General features: G+C 31.2%; 1 protein-coding gene across 5 annotated transcripts in view; it reads left to right on the plus strand.

Moving 5' to 3' along the window:
- Positions 1-21,131, plus strand: part of LOC113004773 (bis(5'-nucleosyl)-tetraphosphatase [asymmetrical]) — a 49,289-nt gene extending 28,158 nt beyond the window's left edge. For 3 of the 5 annotated variants that reach the window (XM_039451781.1, XM_039451782.1, XM_039451783.1), the window contains one exon: positions 214-5,459. In XM_039451781.1, coding sequence (XP_039307715.1) covers positions 214-1,058 — 845 coding nt within the window. In that variant the 3' untranslated portion in view covers positions 1,059-5,459. Of the gene's footprint in view, positions 1-46; positions 5,460-18,790 lie in introns of those variants that run through there. The other 2 variants (XM_039451784.1, XM_039451785.1) reach the window with 2 other exon arrangements.
- The last annotated feature ends 967 nt before the right edge of the window (positions 21,132-22,098 follow it).

Raw genomic sequence — 22,098 nt, forward strand, 5'->3', positions numbered from 1 at the left:
TTTATAGATTCTGGTAATTTTTTACTTTTATTTATATTTGTTCTAGATTGTAATTTTAACGATATAAATAACAATATAAATGTATAAATATAAATACAAATAAATGTAAAGATATAAAGATATAAAAGTAAAAACATAAATGTATAAATAAAATAAATATAACAATATAATAATAAATATAATAAGTTTTTTTATTTAAAAATATTTTTTTAGGTTATTGTAAATGCGGCAGTACATTAAAATGTATCATAGAGGATACTGATCCATCTGATGATTGTGTGAAGTTAAACTGCACATATATACAAGGAAGAGGAAATTGTAAGAAACGATATTTAAGAAATCCGACAAGAAGAATTATTGGCAAGGAATTACAAAGTAAATCAGTCCATGTGTATCGTGCAGAAAAAGCAAAAGTGTTAATGGCTGAGGGAGATGCAGAACCTCCTCACTTATATAGCTCTCCTGTTTTACATAAAGCGAAATCAGAAGCAGCAATGGCAGATTATGTAGATCCAGATGCTCTTAAAGCACTCATTATTTTAAAATCAACATCATTGAGGAATATAATCCATAACATTGGATTAGATCCTGTTTTTGTGCATTATTGGAGCAATCACCAATTAAATGTATACAAAAAATATGCCATTGAAAATAATGCATGTATATCGATAGATGCAACCGGTAGTATTATTAAACACTTATATAAAGCGGATGGATCAGTATCGAGACATATTTTTCTATATCATTGTGTCATTAATTGCAAAAGTGGACAATTTTCTATTTGTCAAATGGTAAGTGAAAGTCACAATGCAAACTCCATTCATTTTTGGTTGGCAGAGTGGATACGATCTGGTGCACCTGTGCCTAAAGAAGTGGTATGCGATTCATCAAGAGCACTATTAATTGCAATTATTCGCGCGTTTACAGGCTACCTTAATATAGAAGATTACGCAGATGCATGTAAAAATTCTAACCTTCCTAAATGTTATGTTAGAATAGATGTGGCACATTTTGTAAAAAAATACTCAAATTTTTTGAAAACTTTAAATAAACTTTAAATAAAAGAGTGAAAATATTTTATCTGGGTGCAATAGGTCAACTGATATTAAGCAGAAATGTTCTAAGTGCAAAAGAAGTAATACAATCTATCTTTATAATAGCACTATCAAAAACTGATGGTAAAATACTGGTTAAATACTGGTGATCTTACTCAATGTGACAAAGCACGTATTAGGTAAATTAACAACTTTAATGACTAATATTAATGAATTAGAAGTAGACAATTTTGAGACAAATAATAATAGTGCTATATTCGAAATGGAAGGTGCCACTGAAACAGATAGCTTTAATCCTTTCGAAAATTCATGGACCATATGGGGCAAACAAATTTTAAACGATGTTAAATCATTAATTACTAAGGATGAAGGTAATAGAATAAATCCACTTTATTTTCCACAATTAGTGGATCGTCTTCTAGTTGATATAAAATTATTACCACTTTGGACAAATATTAATACTGATAAATTCGGTTATGGTCGCATACCTGCTTCTAGTGCACTGGTCGAAAGTGAATTTAACAAATTAAAATCCTTAGTATTAAAAAATTGTCCACTATTGCGCATTGATTCATTCATTCAAAAGCACGTTAATTATTTACATGGTATCATGAAGATTGTTAATGTACCTGATCAAAATTCATCTGTTAACGCGAAAAATGTATCATTAACTCATACGTCTTTAACAGAGCCTACAACTACTAATTTATTAAATAATTCATGTCCTGCATGTAAGAATAACGATGAACCAACAAATGCACATATTTGTTATTTATGCGAAAAATCTGTTCATGCATTGCCTCAATGTTCTTCAGTATTTAATGATTCTGAAGAAGGTTATGGCCAACGTCGTATATGCATGACATGTAAAAATGTTGGAAATATAAAAAACATCCTGGAAAGTCGAGAAACAGAAAATTGGTGTGGTCTAGAAACAACAAAGTTAAATAAAAATAAATCTTTATATCTCGGAAAATATCAACACAAATTAAGAGATTCTTTAATATGTAAAAAATCTGTAAGAATACCTATTTTAAAAAATGGAAATAGTCTTGATTTAAAATCTTTACATATAAATGATGGCAATTACACTATAACTAATACTTGTGCTTTCGACAGCATATTCCAAATATTACTTGCTGCAGGACATGATTTAAATAATTTACAAATACATATGAAGAAAATAGAAGACACAAATTTGTTTTTTAAATAAATTATAAACTGTATAAATAATGTTATTAGTCTTTTTTTTTGTACAAATTACGCGCGGAAATACTGTTAAAAATATTTCCTATTTCTAATGTTGGCGATTGTAATTACGTGAATTGCGAAACAAATGTTGGTTACCTAGCAAGTATTCTCTTCAAAGATATTCCAAGTTTTGAAGAAATATCTTGTTGCAATTCCGGTTGTCCACCACGACACAAGAAATTGACTGTAATACAAATAGATAGATTGAAAATCGCAGAAGCAGCAATTTCTAATAATTTTAATGAGATAATAAGGCAGAGTGTTTACCTGGAAGAACATCCTTGTTGTTCAAAAAATTGTCTTGGAGTTGAAACAACAACACTATCTAAAACAGGCAAGTAATTTTAATTATTAATGAACATAAAGTAATTAGTTATGAAAGTATAATAAAATAATGTATTGTTTTGAAACAACAAAAAATATTAATTTTAATCATCATTAAAATTATTAAAAGAAAGACTATAAGAATCAAAGCACGGATGTTAAGATATATCACTAGTAATATCGCTAAATTAAGGATTCTAAATTGCTCCAAAAATGTTATTTTTAACTTTGTTCTTTTCTTTTATAATAAAAAAGTTTTTATATTTTAATACTTATGTTTTAATAGAAATGTACTATACTTACTTTCTTTTGAATTAACAATTATTTATTTTCCAGGAGATATTGTTGTTTTTGAAATCTTCTCCACCACAGAAAATGATTCAGAAATTAAATCGAACAACATCAATAAATCATTCAAAAATCCATTGAATGAAGTAATATATAAGTTACTCGGAATTGTAACTTATAAAAGACCCGTTTCAACAAGAGGCATACAAACAATCGGACATTATACAGCTATATGCTTAAGAGTTGGACAAACATGGGTCGAATATAATGACCTAGAAAAAAAAGAAAGGATTATTAAAGATAAATCTTTAATAACACCTGCCTTATTAATTTATAATTCTTATAATTCTTAAAATTAAGATTTATATTATTTATAATAGTTTAGTATTTAGTATTAGAATAGTTTAAAATATAAAATTTGTTTAGTTTAATTTCTACAATAAAATATAATACATATAATTATTTGAATCTATATTTAATTATCCAAAATACATGCTGACATCCGCCCAAACGGTGATCAAGAAGACACTATCGTTTCAAAGACTAAACAGGAAGAATATCTTCATAAATGTTTTGTAGTACAGAAACAGTAGTAAATAAAAAGATAAGATATTTCATGTTGGCAGGACCACGATTTTTTTTTAATAACACAAAAAAAATTTTCTTTGGTGGTACAAAATAGTACATAATCGGTAGTAAATAAAAAAGTAAATTTGGTTCAATTTAATTAATTAAATTCTGAAAAAATTGAAAGAGAAATGCCTTATTACGAAATAGGGGTTGTTTTAAAGGGTTAATGAAAATATTTTCAAGTTTTTTGAGTGGTACAAATTAGTACAAATTTTGTACTAATGGAATCTATCGATATTTATCATTTTTTAATCATTTTTATTGAGTTATGTTTATTTCATGTTGGCAGGACCACGATTTTTTTTTAATAACACGGGGTACAAAATTTTCTTTGGTGGTACAAAATAGTACATAATCAGTAGTAAATAAAAAAGTAAATTTGGTTCAATTTAATTAATTAAATTCTGAAAAAATTGAAAGAGAAATGCCTTATTACGAAATAGAGGTTGTTTTAAAGGGTTAATGAAAATATTTTCAAGTTTTTTGAGTGGTACAAATTAGTACAAATTTTGTACTAATGGAATCTATCGATATTTATCATTTTTTAATCATTTTTATTGAGTTATGTTTATTTCATGTTGGCAGGACCACGATTTTTTTTTAATAACACGGGGTACAAAATTTTCTTTGGTGGTACAAAATAGTACATAATCGGTAGTAAATAAAAAAGTAAATTTGGTTCAATTTAATTAATTAAATTTTGAAAAAATTGAAAGAGAAATGCCTTATTACGAAATAGGGGTTGTTTTAAAGGGTTAATGAAAATATTTTCAAGTTTTTTGAGTGGTACAAATTAGTACAAATTTTGTACTAATGGAATCTATCGATATTTATCATTTTTTAATCATTTTTATTGAGTTATGTTTATTTCATGTTGGCAGGACCACGATTTTTTTTTAATAACACGGGGTACAAAATTTTCTTTGGTGGTACAAAATAGTACATAATCAGTAGTAAATAAAAAAGTAAATTTGGTTCAATTTAATTAATTAAATTCTGAAAAAATTGAAAGAGAAATGCCTTATTACGAAATAGAGGTTGTTTTAAAGGGTTAATGAAAATATTTTCAAGTTTTTTGAGTGGTACAAATTAGTACAAATTTTGTACTAATGGAATCTATCGATATTTATCATTTTTTAATCATTTTTATTGAGTTATGTTTATTTCATGTTGGCAGGACCACGATTTTTTTTTAATAACACGGGGTACAAAATTTTCTTTGGTGGTACAAAATAGTACATAATCGGTAGTAAATAAAAAAGTAAATTTGGTTCAATTTAATTAATTAAATTTTGAAAAAATTGAAAGAGAAATGCCTTATTACGAAATAGGGGTTGTTTTAAAGGGTTAATGAAAATATTTTCAAGTTTTTTGAGTGGTACAAATTAGTACAAATTTTGTACTAATGGAATCTATCGATATTTATCATTTTTTAATCATTTTTATTGAGTTATGTTTATTTCATGTTGGCAGGACCACGATTTTTTTTTAATAACACGGGGTACAAAATTTTCTTTGGTGGTACAAAATAGTACATAATCGGTAGTAAATAAAAAAGTAAATTTGGTTCAATTTAATTAATTAAATTCTGAAAAAATTGAAAGAGAAATGCCTTATTACGAAATAGGGGTTGTTTTAAAGGATTAATGAAAATATTTTCAAGTTTTTTGAGTGGTACAAATTAGTACAAATTCCGTACTAACTGTATACGCTGTATTTTTTATTTATATTAATTTTTTTTTTTTTGGTCCTGCTAGCTGAATATGAAGTTGGCAGCGCCACGATTTTTTCGTAAATGGCACGGGGTACAAAATTTTTTTTTTTGGTACAAAATAGTACAAAATGAGTACTAAATTTTCTGATAAGTCGCATTCGATTCTGCTAATTTGGTCCTGCCAACTTATTAGAGGTCAGCTGAAGCGCATCGAATGCTTGTAGAAGTGTATGGTGAATCTGCACCATCGGATAAATCTTGCAGAGAATGATTTTGACGATTTAAAAGTTGTGATTTTATTGTTGAAGACAAAGTGCATTTGGGTCAACCGAAAAAGTTCGAAGATAAAAAATTAGAAACATTACTCGATCAAGATTCGTGTCAAACGCAAGAAGAGCTCGCAAAAACATTGGAAGTTACTCGGCAAACTATTTCGAAACGACTCAAATTGCTGCGAGATACATCCAAAAGCAAGTAAATTGAGTCCCATACAAATTGTAACCGAGAGATATCGGACGACGATTTTGCATGTCCAAAATGTTGCTCAAACAGTACAAAAAGAAGGAGGTGCGCACGATTGGATACCACCACAGCGGCCAATGCCTAGAGTTTTTTTGTTGGTTTGGATAAGTCAAGATGATTGGTTGGTGTCCAATCGTGCTGTGTCCAAACCGGTGTCACCCAGAAAGAAGTCTTTTCTGCATTGAATCATTACCGGGGACGAAAAATGGATTTACTATGACAACCCGAAACGCAAAAAATCGTATATAAAACCCGACCAACCGGGAACATCAACGCCAAAGCCGAATATCCATAGGTAATGCTCTGTATTTGGTGGGATCAAAAAGGTGTGATCCATTATGAACTGTTAAAACCTAGTGAAACCATCACGGGAGACTTCTATAGGCAACAATTGATTCATTTAAAGCGAGCTATAACCGAAAAACATCCAGAATATGCGATCAGACACGAGTCCATAATCTTTTATTATGACAACGCTCGGCCTTATGTTGCTGTTCCGGTTAAAAACTATTTGAAATATAGCGGATGGGAAGTTCTGGCTCACCCGCTTTATAGCCGAGACCTTGCTCCTTCCGACTATCTGTTTCGATCGATGCAGAACGCTTTGACTGGAATACGCTTCACTTCAGAACAGAGTATCAAAAATTAACTCGATTCATTCTTGGCTTCAAAAGATGAACGCTTCTTCCACGACGGAATCCATAAATTTCCAGAAAGATGGGAAAAAGTAGTGGCTAGCGATGGACAATACTTTGAATAAGATATTAATTTATTTTATTGTTCAAATAAATGCGTTTTTTAAACAAAAAAACGGACCGAATTAAGTTGTACACCCAATATTAAACCTAAAATTTTTTTTTCACTGTTAGAGGACGGTTTAAACGGTTGAATATGAATTTTATATTTTGCGCATACTTCGCAAATTATTTTGTTCGCTCTTGACAAGAAATTAATACCTTTGACCATGTCCTTATTTTGCATTGCTTTCAAATCAGTAACGTTAAGATGCCCGTACCTTTGGTGTCATTTTCGCAAATAAATTTGATCTTTTTTGCCTATAAACGCTGTATATTCTTTTTTTTTCATTGACTACATATAACTGATCGCATTTAGTTGCAAGTATTATTGAAACATCCTTTCGATTGATAGTTGCTCTATTCTTTTTAAACGTAACTATATAACCGTTATTCGTAACGCTTGATACTGATAAAAGATTGTTATGCAATTGTGGGACATACAACGCGTTTTTCAATTTTACAGAATTTGTCACATTTTAATTTAATTTTATGTTTAAATTTATATCACCAACGCCGTTTGATTTTACGAAATGTTCCGCGGCAGTGTATATTTTTAATTTATTGTCGTCTTTTATTGTTTTAAAATTTGTCGTTGCACATGTGTTTTGTCGCGCCGCTATCAAGATACTAAGTTTTTGATTTATCAATTATTTCCGCATTACATGCAATCGTAGTCATTGCGTCGCTATCACTTGTTTCGCTATTCCTTGGTTTCGCTTCACAATTTCATGTGCCCGATTTTACCACAATTAAAACATTTTCCAACAAATTTACTCGCGTTTACTTCAGTAAAATTATCTGTCGATTTTGCGTGTGCATATTTTGAACGCCCTTTTGCTAATAACGCGTTGTTATTATCTTTGTTTGTTTTTGATATGCGATCGTTCTGTCTTGCTTCCTCCTCAATAAGCTTTACTTTTAATTTTCTAGCGTCGGTATTGTATCGCGCCACTCGATAGCTGTACTAAAGTTTTTAAATTCGGACGGTAATGAACCTAACAACATTATCGACAACAACTCATGGTATCTCGATGCCCGCTTTTTCAAGTTGCTCTGCTTTGCGTGTGTAGCATGGTAGAAGTATTATATGGTGTGTGCAAAACTGGGAAACTACGCCCCTTTTTCGCATCGAAAGACCGTAAGTCCCCAGGTCTGCCAACTACGAAAAATTAAATGTTTGATGATATCAGGTTACTACAACTGTTTTGATTGCATCTTTGTCACTCCCTAAGATTTGCGCTGTGTCCTTTTCTCTGGAAAAACTGGAATACGCGATTTCGAGAGGAGCGCATGATTCGAGATCTTTTATATGAAATTTAGTGAAGATAGTGCGTAATAATATAATTAATAATATAATAATATAATTTTAACAAATAAGTTATAGTTACACATAAAATTCTAATTATACATATACAATCAATATGATCAAGACTCTCGAAACAAAAATATAATGTATAGGGCTAATGCAGCGCGGTTGATTTTACGCGGAAATAAATAGTCATTTATCGACTGAGAATCATTTAATCAATCGACATTAATCTTTGAACGTTTCAACTTTCTTTGGAGTCATCATCAGCAAAAAATTTTAAGTACGAGGTGTGTTAAAAAAATACCGGAAATTTTCGTTTTTTGAAAAAAATATTTATTTATTCGTCTACATTAATGTTGTCGCCTTCAAAATAGTCACCATTAGATATTATGCACTTATGCCAGCGCTTCTTCCAATCCCCGAAACACTTCTCAAACTCGATCTTTGGGATAGCCTTTAGCTCTTTCAGCGATGCGCTTTTAATGTCATCTATGCTTGTAAAACGATGGCCCTTTAAGGTTCTCTTTATTTTTGGAAATAGGAAAAAGCCACACGGAGCCATATCTGGCGAATATGGAGGCTGGGGCATCATTACAGTATTGTTTTTGGCCAAAAATTCACGAACAAGCAATGAAGTGTGAGCAGGTGCATTATCGTGGTGCAAAAGCCATGAATTGTTTTTCCATTGATATGCCAATTGATATGCCAACATCATCAGCGACTTCTCTGATTGTGATTCGGCGATTGTTCATAACCATTTCTTTCACTTTTTCGACGTTTTCATCGGTTCTTGATGTGCTGGGGCGTCCTTGGCGTTCGTCATCTTCAACGTCTTCACGGCCATCTTGGAAACGATTATATCACTTGTAAACTCTTATTTTACTCATAGCAGACTCACCATAGGCCTTTGTTAACATTTCACACACTTTGTTACACTTTATGTTATTTTTTACGCAAAATTTGATATAAATTCTTTGATCCATCTTTTTTCAGAAACGAAAATCGCCGAGCTCATAAAAACACGTGTAACCTTAACGGCTGCCACAGACAAAGTAAACAATGAATACAGCTCAACATTTCAGCATACTTCAGGGGCATGTATACCAACATAAACAAAAAAAAAATTTGACTGTCGGACTCTCCAAACCCGCGAAATTTAAAAATTCCCGTTACTTTTTGAACACACCTCGTACATAAATCAGAAATTCGTAAACATTTCTATTCTCTTAACGAATCAATGCACCAGCCATCGCCGATTCCATGTGGTTGTCAATCCCGGATTGCCGATTCCGAAGTGAAAATTATTTAAACGTAATATGGGGGAAGTTTTGATCACCCTATAATTGATGTTATGTAATAGTAACTTTAAAGAGTTGTAGATTTGAGTGACTTACCATTAAAAATTGACAATGACTCGCGAAACCATGGATAAGGCATTTGACAGTAATTATCGCACGGAATTAGGGAAGGCCGCAGTCAGTACAAGATGTTTTTAATCGAGCGGTTCCCAATCGACTGGTCGTTAAGCGTACATAAAGCAGGTCGGAGATACATTTATTCAATAAGATATAGACAAGCAACTCAAAACAATAAGTATAAGTCGTGGAGAATATAAACATAAGTACGTGATTTTGCAGTGAAGAAATGTGTCCGTTGATAAAATTGGTCAAAAAGGATTGAGTAGATAAATTAATACATAGGGTAAAGTCGGTATTTAAGCCGCGGGGGGATGTACGCCGCAGCAGTCAGAAAAAATAGAAAAAATAAAGATAGTTTGCTCAGAACTATTTTGTTATGTGCCTTTATGTTATATTAGTATTGTATTGTAATTACAGTTCTTTATTGTTAATATTAACAAAAATATCGTAAATTGAATTAATTTTTTTACGTAGAAGTAGCGCAATCGTGTATTACCATCTACGTAAAATAATTACTGTAGAAAATATAAAAGGCATAATGAATATTTCATGATATGTAAATGTAGAGCAATAGTAAAGGATGAAATACAAGCAAGATTCAAGTGCATAACTCTTGTATTCTTTATTTAGTTTGATATCTTGTATATTCCACTTGTTTAGGATATACGGCCTAAACAAGTCTAAATCAGCGAACGGGATTTATGCCGTAATACAGACACTGCGTAATTGGAAAGTAGCACTTACCCTATGTTGAGCACTATGTTGAGAACACAATGCGTACTCTGTTGAAGTCTGTGCATATTAATTTCTTTAATATTGCATTATTATTACTTTGTATACATATTTATTGTTCTTATTCCCTAATAAACTTTGTAAACACATTTTGTAAGTCATTATGTTATTTTATATCATATCTGAAAATATTATTTGTAAATTTCCATGCGCCGTGTATCTTACACATGAGTAGTCATAAATTCCGCCACTTTTTTTTGTATGACAAAAATGCAAGGGTTTTTTTAAGTTTCTTTTTCAAGTATAAGAAAATAAATATTTCATATTTAAAATTTTTTTTATAATAGTAAACAGTATGAAGTTTTTATTGGCCTAATTTATTTTCCTTAAACATAGTAAATAATACTTGATAAATTAAATTTTTGATAACTGCGGCGTATATACCGACTTTACCCTAATTATTTAAAAAATACAAAGGAGTTGGATTATAAAAATACATAGATAAATTAAATACATAAATAGTTGAGTGTAAACGGATACGTAAAAGGTTCTTACTCTAAGATCGCAATCTCTTTAACAGAGAAAAATACGCATGATGTAAATATTCGATATCCGATTGTGAGTTCAAGCCATTTTTTTGCATCTGAATGTGTAACATTTTGGACACTAGTCGCTTTCCAAGGAAACGTTCAGAATCAAGGATTTTGGTGTTCTCCCATTCGAACTCATGATTAAACTCTATACGGTGTTCAGTAATTACGGAGGGATTCCTATTGTTCCAATTAATGTTGTTGCAATGTTCTGTTATTCTTGTTTTCAGTTTCCTGTTTGTCTGGCCAACGTATGAAGCATCGCATTCTTTACAAGCAATTTTGTTTACAAACAAAACATTTTTCATAGAACTCATTGGGAGAGTATCCTTCTGTCCTTTAATAAACCTGTTTAATTTGTTGAGGGCTAAAAAAGGCGGGTTTTACATTTAAATTCTTCGTGATAGATAGAAATTTATCAGAAATATTGGGAATGTATGGTAATAGGAACGAGGGTTTTTTCTCTTACAGTGGAATCATTCATGCTCTCTGGTTTTTTGTGTGTGTGTTTATAAATCAGTGATTTCAACCGGCTATTAATAGTCTCAAAGATAAACTTTACAGGGTAGTCATTATGTAACAGTATATTAATGATAAGCTCAATGTTCTTTTTATGGAATTCAATAATAAGAATGCTCTGTTAACCATTCCTATAATTGTCTCTCTTTTTTGTGACAGTGGGTGTGCTAAGAGAAAATTAAGGTATCTACCTGAAAAAGTAGGTTTGTGATACCAGTCAAATTCTAAACATGTGTTCGCCTTGTTAATAGTAACATCTAAGAAGTTGATAGTCTCTCCCCTTATTTCCATTGTAAATTGAAAACGGGAGTGAAATGAGTTGAAGGTCGATAAGATAAAATCAATTAAATTCTTCGGGACAGCTGTCACAACATATCTGAAGTAAAACGGTAAACGTATTCCGATTTTCTTCAAGGCCTTGGTTTTTAGATCTTGCATCACTAAATCGGCTATTATAGAGGAGAGAGGGGATCTCATTGGTGTGCCGAATTTTTGTTTATAAAAGTTATTGTCAAAGGTAAAAAATATTGAGTTGAGCACCAGTTCTACTGCTTGTAAGAATTTGTGTTTAGAAATATTATATTTATTTTCAAGATGTTGCCATCTATTTGAGAGACTGTTTAGTGCCAACTCAACAGGGATGTTCGTGAATAGTGATACAACGTCTAGAGAAATTAAAACGTGATCAGCATCCAATTTTTCACTCTTTAGCTTTTCGATTAGCTAGAAACTGTTCTCAACCTTGCCGAAGGCATCTGGAGTATTGTCGGATATAATTTTGTGTAAATATGTTGCTAGAGCACACATAGGACTGTCAATTGAAGAGATTATTAATCTCAAGGGACATCCCGGTTTGTTAATTTTGGGAAGGCCGTATGCTCTCGGGAGGTTGCCGTCACTGCAAAAAATTTTTTTATATGTTGACGGCGTGATAATAAAGCTTCGATCTTTCCATCCCGTTAGCAATCCGCGAACATTCTTAGTCATAGTATTAGTTGGATCCTTTTTAACAATTTCGTAGGTGTTTTAGTCTCCAGCATTTTTTCTTTATATGCCTGGTTGTCCAAGGCGACAGTGATGTTACCCTTGTCAGCTCTCGTGAACACAATCTGGGGATTCTTCCGGATGAAATTAACTGTAGATTTTATTAAAAAGTTTAATCTATTATTGATGTCATTCTTTTTTTGTGAAAAGGACAAGAGATTGTTAAAAATTGGTATCGCAGAATTTCTCGTGTCTAAATGTAATGCCGGGTTAATTTTTTCTAGATTGCTTTCAAAATTCTTGTATTAATTCTCAAAACTCTGATGTATTAATTTGTTTTTGTCTGTTTGAGGTAACGAAAAGTTTCCCCCGAGTTGCAATAATATTTTTACTTCCTTTGGAATGTGAATCGACGATAAATTTATAAACCATTTATCTCGAGATTCATGTAAAGATGATTTGATTGGTTCGTTGGTAAACTCCTTAGGATTAACTTTGATTTCAAATTTGTGCTCACGAGAGATGCCACTGTTTGAAAATGCTGGTTTGTTGTTGTTATTCGAATAGTAATAATGTATCGGTTTAACGTTTTCAACTAATCGTTTTTTGTTTTTTAAAAAAAGCCAATACAATTTCTTATCCATTTTGTTATTTTCGTGTTCTAAATGTTGTTGGAACGTGTTATCCTGTTTGTTAAAAAATGCCTGACAAATGTAACCAGGTATATGACGCGAAATCTGTCTTCGAAGACGGTATCATTAACATACTGTTACATAATGACTACCCTGTAAAGTTTATCTTTAAGACTATTAATAGCCGGTTGAAATCACTGATTTATTAAACACACACACACAAAACCAGAGAGCATGAATGATTCCACTGTAAGAAAAAAAACCTCGTGGTTCCTATTGCCATACATTTCCAACATTTTTGTTAAATTTCTATCCATCATGAAGAATCTAAATCTAAATGTAAAACCGGCCTTTTTTAGTCTCAACAAATTAAACAGGTTTATTAAAGGACAAAAGTATATTCTCCCAATGAGTTCTATGAAAAATGTTGTATACAAAATTGCTTGTAAAGAATGCAATGCTTCATACGTTGGTTAGACAAACAGGAAGCTGAAAACAAGAATAACGGAACATCGCAACAACATTAATTGGAACAATAGGAACTCTTCCGTAATTACTGAACACCGTATAGAGTTTAATCATAAGTTCGAATGGGAGAACACCAAAATTCTTGGTTCTGAACGTTTGCTTGGAAAGCGACTAGTGTCCGAAATGTTACACATTCAGATACAAAAGAATGGCTTGAACTGACAATCGGATACCGAATATTTACATCATGCGTATCTTTCTCTGTTAAAAAGATTGCTATCTTAGAGTAAGAACATTTTACGTGTCCGTTTACACTCAACTATTTATGTATTTAATTTATCTATGTATTTTTATAATCCAACTCCTTTGTATTTTTTAAATAATTATGTATTAATTTATCTACTCAATCCTTTTTGACCAACTCTATCAACGGACACATTTCTTCACGGCGGAATCACGTACTTATGTTTATATTCTCCACGACTTATACTTATTGTTTTGAGTTGCTCGTCTATATCTTATTGAATAAATGTATCTCCGACCTGTTTTATGTACGCTTAACGACTAGTCGATTGGGAATCGCTCGATTGAAAACATCTTGTACTGACTGCGGCCTTTCCTAATTCGTGCAATAATTACTATTGTCAAATGCCTTATCCATGGCTTCGCAAATCGTCGTCGATTTTTAATGGTAAGTCACTCAAATCTACAACTCTTTAAAGTTACTATTACATAACATCAATTATAGGGTGATCAAAACTTCCCCCATATCACGTTTAAATAATTTTCACTTCGTAATCGGCAATCCGGGATTGACAACCACATGGAATCGGCGATGGCTGGTGCATTAATTCTTTAAGAGAATAGATATGTTTTCGAATTTCTGATTTATGTACTTAAAATTTTTTGCTAATGATGACTCCGAAGAGAGTTAAAACGTTCAAAGATTAATGTCAATTAATTAACTGATTCTCAATCTATAAATGACTATTTATTTCTGCGCAAAATCAACCGCGCTACACTCTCATTAGCCCTATACATTATATTTTTATACATGTACATATGTAATATTACTTACCATAATTTTTATAATTTACAATAATGATTTACGTTAACATTTAGTTGACATAATACAAAATTGTAATAAATATATAAAATTAAATATATAATAATTATACATACCTTTTGATGATTTTGAACCCATATTTACTGCACTTGTTGTTGCACTGCTTTTATATTTTTGAGGTTACGAACCGTACGAACATTCACGTATACGATAAAGAGAGACCGATGATGTGCGTGCAACGAAGACAAACACATTCAGTTGTAACAACCCACATAGCACGTAATATTTCTGTGATATCACAGAATCATTGCAATATCACAGAAATATTACATATTACTGTGAAATATCACAGAAATATTACTGTGATATTACACAGTGATAATGACATTGAAATATTCTACTGATATCACAGAAATATCACAGAAATATTATTGTGATATTACACAGTGATAATAACATTAAAATATTCCAATGATATCATTGCAATATATTGTTGCAATATTTAATTTCAAAGAACAAGGTAATGTCAAACCACGTTTTTATTATGTCTTATTAATGCAACGTCACTATCTCTTTGATTAATTTCGATATTTTTAGTATCCTTAATATTCTTGGTAATTTCGGTATCCTATAGAAGAAATCAACTTACAAATAAAATAATTATGTCTTTGCCCTTTCGTGGAATAAAAGTAAATGTTAAGAAAAAAAATTAATTAACTTTATTATTAGTTTAGATATTTACTTAGTTCATTCCTTAAACTGTATATATGTATAAACTATAATGTACGCTCTTCTATGTAATCTATCAATTTAATTGTTGCTTTACAACTCGATCAATAATGATTTTATTTAAAAATTACAGAAAAACCTTTGTATTTATCTTATTGTCATTTATAATTTTTACAGGAGCACAAAATTGATTTTAATTTTTAAAAATTTTTATCATGAGGAATTTAAAAAAAAATGTTTACAAAAAGTTTTGTTAATACACATTTATTATTCACTTGGCAATAAATATTTCAAAGTATATTAAGAAGTTTTTAAAAAAATATACATTTTTACGTCATTTAATATTTACTGCTCGGTACATTATTTTGTGAAATAGTTTATTCATTAATATTGATTAGACTATTATATACCACAGTAAAAGGTTTTTCAAGTTAATTAAAATATTAAATTTCCAACAAATTTTTCTTTAGATTTCACTTTTTTTTCAACTCTATTAAAAAATATGATTATATATATTCTATCATTAATTAGGTATTTTAAAATGTTAATTAATTATATGTATGTATATAATGTTGCGGCTCGGTCACCGACCGTCACAACATACGACGAAACAAGCGAGCGCGTACACAGCCGCTATGCGGTCCCGCCGTGTGTATAAGACTCCACGAAAACAAGTGAGTGCTGGCACCACCGCTAGGTGGCCGCGCCGCTGGAGACCTTCTCGTGAGTCAAGTGCAGCCTCAGGTGTTATATCTAGACGCCACTGCGGCCGACCGGGCCGACTCACCACGACTCACTAGCTCACACTTCAGTGAGATTTTAAAGAAAATTGTTGCTTGTTGTAATTTGGAAACGAATACTTGTTCTAATTTTTTTCCAATGTAACGTCCCTTGAAAAAAAAGTTGATAAACTTGTTTCATTAAACTGATTACTGATCAGTAACTGATTATATTTTGTCAGTTACTGATCAGTAATCAGTTTATTGAAACAAGTTTATCAATTTCTTTTTAAGGGGTACGTGTGGAACGCTGTTCCATATAAAATTTTATATTTTTACATGTAAATAATATTTTGTATTGTTATTTAATCTTGAACATAAATTAAAATTATAATTCAAATTGAATCTTTTTTAACAAAAATGAAAAAGGATACAAGAGATTTTTTTGGTAAATTAAACATTTATTACGTTTACATTATTGTATTCTGTTTTAATAAATATAATTATTTTTTTTATGTTTAATATATATTACATGTAACGATATGAAAATAATATTAAGAATAACAGTAAAAATAAAATAAATTGAAATAATTTATTTATTTAATTTTTTGCAATATTATTTAAATATCACATAAACATCACAGAAATATTGTGAAATATCATAGTAATATTACTATGAAATATCACAGTAATATTACTGTGATGCGTTTTCGCGGACATTTTGATATTACTGTGATATCATAGTAATATTTCGTGATATTTCTGCAATATTTCATTTGTAATATTGCAATGTAAAAGTGATATTGCTATGATATCATTGCAATATTACGTGCTATGTGGGAACTTTACGGAGTTAAACAAGGTTGGTACACGTGAGGACTTACGGTCAAAAAATAAATGAGAGAACAAAGAATTAGAGAGAGACGCTTGCAAACTACACACACCATGTACTACTCCCACCACGGTGTGTAGTCGGCGATGTATTGTGTCATAGTGACGCCCGTTTTCTTCTCCATCCTCAGCAACTGCTTGTATAAGGCCGCTTTCCTCACCGGTCCTCGAGATTGAAATATCGCCTTGAGTCCATCCCATGCTTCTTTTAACGATACAGCTTTCTTAACCCTTAAACACACCGATCCTGTAAAATACGGAAATACATTTTTGGATCTGGGAGACTTTTTCAACTTTGAGAAGCTATAATTTTAATTACAATCAATATTTTTCTACGATTTTTTTTTTAAAACAAAAGTTCAAAATCTCAGGAGTATGATTGCATAATCGGCATTGCCAACAAATAATTTATTGTGAAGTTATAAAAGCAAAACCATTAAGCAAAAATGAGAAATTGGTCAAAAATCCACTTTTCCTTCAAAAAATCATATCTTCGCAACAACAAATGTTTAAGGACTTTCAAATACGGCGTTTTAAAGCTAAAGAGTCACACTTTCAAAATAAAATTTGGCAAAATCATTTCTTTTAAAAAGTATAATTATGTAACATGGAGAATATGAGGTATTTTTGGGCATCTAAAAATCCACTTTTTTAAAAAAAATCATATCTTTGCAACAAAAAACTTTAAAGAACTTTACAATACGGCGTTTTAAAGCTAAAAATTCATACTTTCAAAAAAAATTATATTATTGTCATTTCTATTAAAAAATGTACTTATGTAACAAGGCGAATATGAGAAATTTTTGATTAAATTGTCTAAAATTGAAAATTGATGTGTTTCATGATATATTTCAGAAAAACTCTTTTTTCTACAATGTTTTATAGTATTCCAACTTTAGACAGAGTATATGCGAGTGACATCTGCAAATCGAGCTGTTCGAACGTATTTTGTCCAGTTTTTTTTTGTAAAATACTCACAAAAAAAGTTTCACTTACACACTATGGATCGCATTGACCCTAACAAAACTTTGCTGCTGTGCCGTTCGAATTCTAATTGACCACAAAAGTTGATCAACTATATTAATTGAAAGACGAAATTTCAAACTTTTTTTACGTCTTGGTCCGAACCTCCTATCTCATTCCATCTTCACATAGCAAGCGTTCAAAACTTCATATGGGGTCTCTCAGATCCACTTACGTGTTTAAGGGTTAACATGGTTGAGCTGACCATGTATGATGCTCAGATTTATTAGCGCCAATGTCTTAGCCTCTTTCTTTAACCATTCTTGTGCGTTTTCTGCAGGCTTCACTTCTGTGCCATCAACATATTGCCATAAGTCATTGAACACCAGTATGCTCTTCATTGGAACCTTCTACAGTTCGTAATTAACTTCAGTTAATTTTTCTATATTTGCAAGACTGGTTGCGGTAGCCATTTTTAATGGTGTTCTTTCCTTGTGCACTGAATTTATTTAACACGCGCAATGTATTACGAGCGCTGGGTCCACAACTTATCAGGAATTCGTAATAAAGTAAGCACTTTAGCTAGATTAAACGTATATTTGAAATAATAATTAGGCGTATACAAGAATGATGGCTTAAATAAGAACAAAAAGAATAGACGCCGGCGCTATGCGTGTTACTAGTGAAGAAAAACATGGAATACAAAAATCATAGTGACGACCATCAGCGCACTCTCAAGTCACTCAGTAGCGCTCGTGACATTGACTAAGTTTATTGATTTTATAGAGCATCTTTTCGATCAAACTCACTTTCTTACAATATTAACCATTAAATTTTTAATTATTAATGTATTATATGTGTTCCTTATAATAGTATAATTGTGATAATAAATATTTAATAATTTATAATAAAAATATTTTTTCTTTTTAACTACTATGTAACTATAATAAATCGACTAAAATATAAAAGAAGTATCCCAGTTACGCACAGACCCAATTAGACGCCATCAATCATAGTGACCGATGCCTAGAGTATTTCCGTTGGTTGGGTTAGATTAGATGACGTGATTGGTGGTGTCCAATTGGGTCTGTGCGCAATTGGGACCCAATATAAATAAACCAAAAATAATTTTTTTTAAATACAAAGTCTGTCCTTAAAGAGAAATAAAGCTCGACGGTTGGTGTCTTAGGTCACGTCGACCCAAACGAATCTGACATGGAGACAGCTTTGCGCGAGACTTGGGAAGAGGCCGGCTTCTTGCCAAACGATCTCAAAATCTTCGAGGATGCGAGGCACGAAATGACATATGAAGTGAATGGGAAACCCAAGATTGTCATCTATTGGTTGGCGCAGCTGCTCAATCCAGACAAGCCCGTGAGAATGTCGAACGAGCATCAAGCGTTCGACTGGTTGCCGTTACATGATGCATGCGATCGCGCAAAATACGATGAGATGCGAAAAGCGCTCAACGAATTTAATAAATATGTATCGCAAAATCTTGCATAGCTTTTGTTTCAAAGTATATTATTTTGTTTAATTAGTTTCAATAATGTAAATTCGTAAATACATTCAATGACAAAAATAAATGTTTTTATTTAAAATTAATTTAAAAAGTGGTGTCGCTACATTTTAGAGTTCTAAACATAAAGTAACAGGAAAAAAGACTCACCTTGATAGCGCGCGAGCAGAAAAAGTTGTCTCAATTTGTGATTTCAAATTGAAGCAACTGGAACGATTCTATTCGTTAAAGTGTTGTTTAACAGATTCTAAACTTAAAGTAATGAAACATTTATTACTTCCCTGAGCACAGGAACATCCACGGGAGGAGGACATCCTGTTACGTTGAGCAGGATACCGTAAAAAACTGTTATAGTCCTCAGAGCGTTCTATGAACTATTAAAGGAGTGCCTCATTCTATCCTGTACATCTACAGGACGTTCTAATTCTACGAATTTCTTCAAAATATTTGCATAAATATTATTGCATTACAAAATTTTAATGAGCAAAATAATATTTTTGAAATACTTTAAAAAGCATTTTTCGCAAAAAAATCTCGGGAATTTTCTCTCGAAAATTTCCAAGTGGCTACCCATCCAAGTCGTGACCGTGGTAGTCGATGCTTAACTTCTGCAACTGCTGCGAACTGGATCTCTCGTGATGATCTATGAACACTTTATGCTAATACGTGTACACTTCATACGTGTACACTCACACACTCTTGCCTACGTATTAGTGTGTTTAGAAATACTGACTACACTAGCTGCCACCAAAATACAATGGAGGCAATAGAGATTAAATTTTCAAAATTTTACCAACACAGTCACACATATAATAAATTCTACAATAAACGCTTTACAGAAAAAGGGAGATGGCAAGCGTTCCGTAACACGGGCAATAAAATATATTTTAGTATATCATTCCACTTTTAAATCTTTTCACCAAAGGCATTGATTGTGGACAATCTTCCAATTGTATAAACTATGTATGCACTCAAGAACTTTCTCAAATTAACCATTTCTTCTAGAATTTTAAAGGCATATGTTCTGCGTGTCAGTAAAAACGTTTTATCCCAATCTTTCTAGACATACTTTATACAGTTGAAATTTTTTAACTGTGGGTTCGTGTACAAAAAAAAATTAATTTTTATGATAATAACTTAAATCAGTGACAAAGATTTAGATCTATCCGGCATATGCATTAAAATCATTTTGATCATTATGCAGATTGCTCGTTTACTTTGGAGAGAAAAAGGTCTCAATGCAAGCGATTAATCACAAATTTTTTTAAGACAAGTTCTCAAAGCATCGAAATGTTCCCGAAGTAGGCGTTGATCCAAGCAAATGTCTACATTAAATGCTCTGGTCATATATAATCAGTTCTAGGTAGTTTACCGGTAAAAGGTTAACACGCAATGAAATACGCTTACCCTCTCCTACTTCTAGAGATTATCTTTGCATGGCGAGTGTTCTTCGAACTGCCGACACCACTCAAATATTTATTGTTGCTTATAATAAACAATTCTCCCTGAGCCGCAAGTATCGAGCAATCATCTCTAACAGCACGTTTACAATTGGCAGAAAACCGGGTTAAATCGATGATTTCAATTACAAACGTTGCTAAATTTTGCGAACATCGTAAAATGGTAAAGGACATTTTTGCTTATTTTTTACGTCATCTCCTCCGAGAGAGGTGGAACTCTCTTTACCGAACACTCTGGATGTAACAAGCGACGACCGCGTGGCAAACGCAACTTGTAAACATTAACATTCCCGCGTTTAACAAGGACGGTGCTTAAGGTTGGCTACCCAATCTCTCCGCGAATGTCCGTTTGGTCATTGACTTACCAGATACTGGCTGACGTGGAACTATTTTATTGTTAATTATTTGTTTACTGTTATATAGGTATTACAATGTATTCATTCTATTTGCTTATTTGATTAATGTACTAAATCCGTCCTTGATTTTTATGTCAAAAATTATTGGAAATCGTACGAATTTGTCTTCTCAGGCAATAAAATATATTTACTATATCATGCGCTTTAAATCTTTTCATCAAAGGAATTGATTGAGTACTATTTTCAAATTATACAATTTGTTGTTCTCACAAACGTTCTCAAATTATTATAAACATTTTTTCTAGAATTTTAGGGACATAAGGTACTTGAGCCCGAATAAAGCCCAGTACTAAATAAGGCCCACTTTTAAATTTATTATTTAAAAATGTGTTTTATGTTTAAAATATATGTTTAAAAGATATGTCATAGGAAGTAGATAAAAAGAAACTAAAGAATTAATACCAGTAGCAACACATTTATTCAGTGCAACAAAAGCAGTAACAAAGTGGGGAAATTAGCCGTTTTTATAAAAATTGGTTGTAAACTTAATAAGAATACATTATTTTATGATTTGTTACAAAATATTATAAAATTATTTAACTTTATAACTGTAGAAAAAAACATATATATATATATATATATATATATCGATTTTTTGGAATAAGTATACTTTTTTATAAATAATGCATTATTAAATAAGGCCCACTTATACATTTATTGTTATAGCCATTGCCATTTGTTTATTATGTGGCTTGCAACAGAGAATAATGATTTTTAATGACGCTAATTTTTCATAAGCTAAAATTGCACTAAAATAGTCAGAATTTCCTAAAATTAAAATATTAATTAAACAAAATTAAAAATAATTGTGATGTTTTACAGTAAAATAGATCTTAAAGGATTTCGTAATTGTGATTAATAATCATTTTAACAGTGAGTTAGAAAATATGTTTAATCCTTTGTTATTTTTAATTTATTTTTAATTGGGGCCTTATTAAAACACAAGAATTTAATAAGGCCCAATATTAGAGTTTAAAAAATTTCTTTTTTGTTTATTTAAAAATGTTTTATATAGATGATAATTTTATTTTGGCAAGTGGTTAAAATAAACATTTTATTCTTATTTAGTTTATTTTAATATTTTTGTAAATAAAATTTATAA

The sequence above is a fragment of the Solenopsis invicta genome, chromosome 7 (genome assembly GCF_016802725.1).
Source record: "Solenopsis invicta isolate M01_SB chromosome 7, UNIL_Sinv_3.0, whole genome shotgun sequence".
NCBI lineage: Eukaryota > Metazoa > Arthropoda > Insecta > Hymenoptera > Formicidae > Solenopsis > Solenopsis invicta.